We start from the raw sequence: 7,955 nt of genomic DNA, 5'->3' as shown, positions 1-7,955 counted from the left end.
AGAAAACAAATATATTCGTAGCGAACAAAATTTAAGTTGATACGAACTGTCAAACTTTATTCGCGTTCCAAATTATCCACACTCCCAACGAATAACATAATTGCGCGTACTTAACCTACAAAAATCATTTTTGTTTTGGTTTCGGTGGTAAAAGTCAAACTTTATTCGCGACGAATTAAAAACTCTCTTGTGAAATTAATGTCAAAATCGTCGAATATTCGTTCATTCGTTGGTCGCGCTCATGTGAATAATGCTTTAGTATGCATATGAAGATTTATTATTTCTTCGTAGGTATCACAATCCCAAACCAATTTGTTGAAATTGTTGTTTTTGTAAAGTCGAATTTCAACCAAAAAATGTATTTTGTTTTCACGCATACATAGAATTAACTGATGAGTTTTAACGAAAAATGTCTCAATTTTTGGGGGAATGTGACGAATACTTCAATGACTTTATGAATCAGCTGTTTCCTTTGGTTTGTAGGTACTCCAATATGTCTACCGAGGATATATATCTTTGTTAGACTGTTTTTGATTATTACTAGATATTAAATTAATATAATTTTCCAAGTCATCGTCTATGCGTAGTGTGTTGGAAGGAATAGTACGAAGCAACCAAAATCTGAAACAAATAAAATGGTCGAAGTAGAATTTATTATACCAGAAAAAGTAAGATATCCCAAACATGAATTTAGAAATTAAATGTTTTCTTATTTCAGGATGAAGTTCTAGATTTCAAGGGACCAAAAGATGCTCATAGTTCATTGGACGAATTAGATGTTGATGATCTTTACGTCCGATACAAGGTAATACAGACAATGGTTCTTTTGTTTAAATGTGTTACCAATTTATGTATGTTTTTCTTGCGTATATTTTTCATATTTAAAGAAGCTTCAAAAAACACTCGAATTTCTTGAAGTTCAAGAAGAATATATTAAGGATGAACAGAGAAATTTGAAGAAAGAATATCTACATGCTCAAGAAGAAGTCAAGCGTATTCAATCTGTTCCACTTGTAATTGGGCAATTTCTAGAAGCAGTCGATCAGAACACTGGTATTGTGGGTTCTACCACTGGTTCTAATTACTATGTTAGAATTCTTTCTACGATTGATAGGGAATTGCTGAAGCCATCTGCTTCAGTTGCTTTGCATAAGCACAGTAATGCTTTGGTCGATGTTCTGCCACCAGAGGCTGATAGTTCTATTTCGATGTTGCAACCTGATGAGAAGCCGGATGTGAGTTACGTTGATATAGGCGGAATGGATATGCAGAAGCAAGAAATTCGGGAGGCAGTCGAATTGCCATTAACACACTTTGAGTTGTATAAACAAATTGGTGAGTTCACAATATCATTTAATCTTTAATTTAAAATCAATCAATTGAAGCGTTTGTTTGAAGAAGGGGGTAAGTGACATTTTTTTTTGTTTTTCTGGGTGGAATCGGTTACGAGGTGATAGTTGACTATTATCAAATTGACTATCACTAAGTTTTTCGCCTGTATAAGCTGGGGTGGAATCGACTAATGTGATTGTTGATAAATGACAGTCAATATAATAAAGTTTGATCTATATAAGGTGATAGTCAAATTGATACCTAAAAAGCTACACAACAAAGTGATCCTACAAATATGTCGTTTCTCAATAGAGCTACCAGACAAAAAAATGTTGAGAGTTGTAAGTCACTAGGTCCTAGTTCTTAACGGACTGTTGCGCCACCCAATTTATTAATGTTTTTTTTATCATTGTATATAAAAGGTAACGAATAAAAGTACATACGCGATTGATATAGCTGCTAATGTTAGTTAGCATTGTATCATATCAAAAAGTCGACCTCTTTCGGTTATAATTTTTGAGTTAAAAAAAATAACTAAAATCACACTACTAATAATAACGCAAATTTTTTTAATATATATATTTTATTGATTTCTTTACTTTTAATTTTGTTTAATTAATACGCAGGTATCGATCCACCACGCGGAGTGCTTATGTACGGACCACCCGGTTGTGGCAAAACAATGTTGGCTAAAGCCGTTGCTCATCACACAACAGCAGCTTTTATACGAGTAGTAGGTTCCGAATTTGTACAAAAATATCTTGGCGAAGGACCACGTATGGTCCGTGATGTTTTCCGTTTGGCAAAAGAGAATGCACCTGCTATTATTTTCATCGATGAAATCGATGCAATTGCAACCAAACGTTTTGATGCCCAAACCGGTGCTGATCGTGAAGTACAAAGAATACTACTTGAACTTTTAAATCAAATGGATGGTTTTGATCAGACCACCAATGTGAAGGTCATAATGGCAACAAATCGTGCTGATACTCTTGATCCCGCCCTCTTGCGGCCTGGTCGTTTAGATAGAAAAATAGAGTTCCCACTTCCTGATCGTCGGCAAAAGCGTTTGGTATTTTCAACAATTACTTCAAAGATGAATTTAAGTGAAGATGTGGACCTGGAAGAGTTTGTTGCTCGCCCAGATAAAATTTCGGGCGCAGATATCAATGCCATTTGCCAAGAAGCTGGTATGCACGCTGTGCGTGAAAATAGATATATTGTGCTGTCTAAAGATTTTGAAAAGGGATACAAAAATAACATTAAAAAGGACGAACAGGAGCACGAATTCTATAAATAAATTGAATAATCTAATGTAATTTTGGTATTATTTAATTTTTAAAATAAACATAAAACATACAAAATAATTTGTTTGTTTGTATTAGTAAATAAATGCGACAAACAACACGAAATAATGTAAAACGCGAATATTTTTTTTATTTTACAATATAATTCGTACACAATCCGACACACCAATTGATTTTTAAAATAATGTTTGCCAGGTACTTTGTAATATACAGTTGTTTTCAAAATTGAAATTAGGAATTCGTCTTGCCGCTTGCAAGGACTTATTTAAAAAAAATTCCTTTTTTGATTTTGGGTAAAAGGGCTGTTGTTTTTGTTTTATTATTAACTCGGTATATTCAGATATACATACACTGCACGGCATTGTTTAGTTTTAAGTTAAAGATATACAAGGACTTGCACTTTGCTGTATGGTTTTTAGGTACAGATATACACTGTACTTTGTCATTTACAGATAAACACTGTGCTTTATTTATTAGGAAGTTTTTAATAACCAAAAAAACACATCCTGGTCGACAGTTTTATAAAAAAAAAAGAAAAACAAATTTACGAGGGGCGCGGCGTTCAATATATTCTCGGTATCGGGGTGAAGCTGTGGTTATATATATAAATTGACTTATTTATCAAGTAATACTATTATTTTAGTGCATTCATGTAAAATTTCGTATAAATGTGATTATTATTTACCGTTAAATCTCTATTTAAACAGAATCATAATGGCAACTGAGACGATGATGGTGAAAATTGAGCATCGCGCTGTAATTAAATTTCTCACTAAGCAAGGAAAAAGTCAAAAAACTATTCATGAAGAAATGGTGGCAGTTTACCAGGGTTCCGCACCTTCATTATCAACTGTGCAAAAGTGGTCAAGTGAGTTCAAGAGAGGCAGAGAGAGCATTGAAGACGACCCCCGCTCCGGCGCCCCGGCTAGTGCTTGTACGGGAGAAAGCATCAAAGAAGTCGAAAAACTTGTTGTCGAGGATGCCCGAATAAAGGTGAAAATGATGGCAAAGATCACCAAGCTTTCGACTGGTACCATTCACACCATCCTTCATGACCATCTTAACCTTTCAAAGGTCAGTGCAAGCTGGGTGCCACGAATGCTCACAGCGCCTCAGAAAAAAAGTGAGAATCGCATGCTGTAGAGAGCTTTTGGAGATGTGTAGTGAGAACGCGGACGGTGTTATGCATCGGATTGTTACTGGGGACGAAACATAGGTTCACCACTATGACGCTGAAAGCAAACAAGAGTCCATGCAGTGGCATAAAAAAGGAACAGACCCCCCGAAGAAGTTCAAAGTCACTCCGTCTGCCGGGAAGCTCATGGCCACAGTTTTATGGGACTCAAAGGGAATCTAACTCATTGAGTACAAAAAAAGGTGAAACCATCAACGCCAAATCCTACGCTTCCACTTTGCATAATTTGCGGGAGGAAATTAAAAAAAAAAGACGGGGTAAACTCGCAGCGGGTGTCTTGCTTCTTCATGACAACGCTCCTGTTCACACGACGCGAGTTTTCAAGGCTGCTGTGCGAGATTGTGGTTTTGAAGAAATTCAACATCCACCTTATAGTCCAGACCTTGCCCCTAGTGATTACTTCCTGTTTCCGGATTTGAAAAAATGTCTTCGTGGAAAAAGATTTTCGGATGATGCAGAACTCAAGTCGGCAATAAATGGGTATTTTGCAGGGAAAGAGGAAACTTATTTTTTTGAGGGTTTAAAAAAGCTTATCTCAAGATGTAACAAATGCATTGATGTTAGGGAAGATTATATTGAAAAATAAAAGCAATTTAAATTGAATTCACATTTTCCTTCATATCGATACCGAGAATATATTGAACGCCCCTCGTAACTTGTATTCAAATCAAGGTCTAGAATAATTTTTTTTTACAAAATTATCTTATACCTAGATTATAAAATGTATCATGCATGATCGTTGGTCAACTGCAAAGATCATTGTTTATCTTTTTAATTAATAACACGAGATCCATAAGGGATTCCTTGTGTTGTCCCATACAGACACTCTAAGTTAAAATATAACACTTAATACTAATGCCTTTCGGCCCTAAGATCTATTTTACTGTAATTCATTTTATTTATTAGAAAATTAAAAAAAAACTGCCACCATGCCTATTCTACTTAAAATTAAACCCTAAAAAAAATTTCTCTTCACTATTCCTTATTTTCGTGGTGAATTGACTTTAGAGGGTGGTGAATTGATGTTAGACCTAAGGGCAGAGAGAAAAAAAACTAAACGAGAGAACCAACTGCCACGGTTGCTCTCTTTTTGCCTATAAGCTGCGATTTGCACATAAACTTGCATATGTATTAACTCCATATAAAAAAAATGTGGGGAACGGATACTTATGCAAGAAGATGTGCATACTACCCACATTAACAAAATGGCGTCAACCTTCGAAAAATGGCGGATGCAGTCAGCTGTTCAGAGTTGTTCAAAGAAAATTCAAAATTGTGGATGAACAATTTTTAGGTACTCTCATTGTGTTAGTTTGGGAGTTATATCATTCGAATATGAAGTGAAATAAATTACTCTTGTTAGGTGCCAGAACAATGAAGATTTAGAAATAATTCTAAATTACGCATTTAGAGTTTTAGACAAATATTAGTTAGTTATTTGAAGCCAGTTTTAATTATTAAGTAAGTAAAATAAATAAGGTGGTGCAAAGGTCCAATGAGAATTAGGACTTAGAAACATAAAACTCTGAAAGCACTACAACTATTATTTGTTTATTATTAGCTGCGTTTATGCGTTTAATTTTCGTTCAGACCGTTGAAAAATGCGAAAAAAAGTAAGATTTGTTTCAATTTTCAGAGTTCATCGACTTAATTTTGGCTGCGAGAGTTGGTGGAACATTGAAAACGAGAGTTAAAGAATGTAAACATGGATCATTAAAATAAAACAACACAGAAACACTGAAAACATTTTTATATACTCATCTTTTTTTAACTCGTTCTAGTTGTTTATTTTCTTTACGTTACCGACATTTCCAAAATGCTAAAAATAAGTGATTTTCATCGCATAAGATTTGTGAATTGGCAATAAGCTATGCTTTCCACTAAGCTAGCGTGTTGCTTAGGCCTTACTACATATGTAAGCCGAAAAGTACTTCTGTACAAAAGTAAAAGTGTTTGTATTCTCGCTTGGTCAGTGGTTTTGTGAATAGAATATACAAATTTGTTCTTCAACCAAAATTTAAGTCTTAAGCATCGTTTTTATAAGTTTTCCACTTCTATTATTTATTTATATCTTATCTTTCAGTTATATAGCGACAAGGAAAAATCTGTTAGGGAAAGTTCTAACTACAGTTTTTTTGAAAGTGCATTGTGGCTTATTCATAGATGTTTGCTAAACTTTTTAGGCTATTCAGAAATAAATGCAAATCTAAGTTAAGGGCTAAACCTGAATAACTATAAACAAAGAAAATGCTGTGTTCAAGTAATTATTATCGCAGCCAAATTTCCTAATTAATTCATTTTTTTGGTGTATAAAACAGCTGAAAAATTTATTCATGACAAATAAATGTAACGTTAACACTAAGTTCCAGAAAATATTGATTGATACCGCTACTGCAGAAAATATGGATATTTTATATAAAAATTTCCGGAAAACTGTAGACCTTTATTATTTCCGCCTATTATAATTAATTCGATGTAAAATAATTCAATGCAGTATATTTTAGATAAAACAGCAGTAAAGTTATTAGTTAAGGTATTACTATTGAAATAAACATAACATACATTTATAAAAAACAATTACTTGTTCATAACAAATAAAGTCTAGTCTTAAAAACCTTAACCTTGTTACACTCTTTCTGAACACATCTTTTCTGGTTTTGGTTGTTAATGCCATCTATATGTAACTCAAAGGAAGAGAAAAGAAAAACAAATTTACCACAATCTACCGTTATAACGTTTACCGTAATTTATTGACAAACGAAAATTGTTTGCTAGAATTAATTTGTGAAAACCAGAGAGAGAAAGAAAAATCAAATGTCTCAATCCTCTCTGCTCTTCGAGGTGAAAACATGTATACACTACACCGATACGAATTCAATACGCTATAAAAAATGAGAGTAAGAGGTTTCAAAGGGACGTAGACGAGGAAATTTGGCTCTCTCGGTTAGTTTTTTCTCTCTGCTAAGGGTGCGTGTAAGTTGACGTTTCAGCTTGTAGGCACACCATAACGACAGATTAGTTTCCGGTCTTTTTATTGTGTGTCTATGGAAGAAATAACCTGCAGTATCTGGACATGATGAACACCTTTGTTGCTCGACAAACAAAGATGGATTTGCCAAAGTTCAATGGTAATCCGGAAGATTGGCCACTCTTTTGCAGTGAGTTTATACGAACGATTGATTATGGAAAATTCACCATTCAAGAAAATGTGACACGATTGAGAGCAGCTCTTAAAAACGAAGCGCTAGAGGCAGTAAAATCCCTACTCGTCCTTCCAGACAGTTCAGATAGGATTATGCAAATATTAGAACGACGATTCAGACATCCTGATTAAATCATTAAATCTCTTCTAGGTAAAGCCAGGAGGATTGCAGCACCACGAGAAGATAATCCCTTGTCAATCGTGAAGTTCCCCACTTGTGTTGAAAATCTTACAGTAATGCTAGAATTGACGGGACGTCGAAAAAGAAAAAATGAAATTGCGTGTTTTCTGCGATTGGTTGGAAAAGTAATCCCATGCAGCGAGTCTCTGAACAACCCTGTTCCAACTGCAACAACAACCCATTGCACAGAAAACAGAAGTCAAGCGAACAAAGGGCAAAGTAAATGCAGCGTCCATTAAAAGTCATCGTAGTATCATCAAAGTGCAGCGTTTGCAAATCCAATTGCAATTCTCTAGATACATGCAAAAAGTTTCTTGAGATGAGAATTGACGAGAGATGGCAAAATGTACGAAAATTATCCCTGTGTTTTGCATGCTTGAAGAAAACTCACCAGACCAGAATGTGCCACAAAAGGAGTCCATATGATATCAACAGTTGCCAGAGAAATCACCACCGATTGTTGCACAATCATCAACAGAGATATTCAACTGAAACTCCAGTTTTCCAACCACAGAATAAACAAGCCACACAGCTGTAGCAAATGGATTCTGCACAAATGGAAGTACTGTAAGCACGAACACTACCAGTCTCAGAATTTTACCGGTGAGTTTTAAAAAAAATTCATTGGTAGTAAACACTTTTGCCTTACTAGGTCCGGGCGCTACACTGACCTTGATAAGTGAAGCAGTTGCAAATAAACTGCAAGTGGAGGGCAAAATTGCACCTCTATTAATTCAG

General features: G+C 34.9%; 1 protein-coding gene across 1 annotated transcript; it reads left to right on the top strand.

Annotated features, from left to right (window-relative positions):
* The first annotated feature begins 511 nt into the window (after positions 1–511).
* LOC129946845 (26S proteasome regulatory subunit 6B) lies at positions 512–2,699 on the top strand. Its single transcript, XM_056057204.1, has 4 exons — positions 512–668; positions 719–805; positions 888–1,335; positions 1,959–2,699. Exons 1-4 carry the CDS (start codon positions 636–638, stop codon positions 2,630–2,632), a joined length of 1,242 nt encoding a protein of 413 aa, XP_055913179.1. The 5' UTR covers positions 512–635; the 3' UTR covers positions 2,633–2,699.
* The last annotated feature ends 5,256 nt before the right edge of the window (positions 2,700–7,955 follow it).

This window comes from Eupeodes corollae, chromosome 2, assembly GCF_945859685.1.
Source record: "Eupeodes corollae chromosome 2, idEupCoro1.1, whole genome shotgun sequence".
Classification (NCBI taxonomy): Eukaryota; Metazoa; Arthropoda; class Insecta; order Diptera; family Syrphidae; genus Eupeodes; species Eupeodes corollae.
Note: the sequence above shows the minus strand (reverse complement) of the source record. Positions and strands in the feature narration are given on the sequence as shown.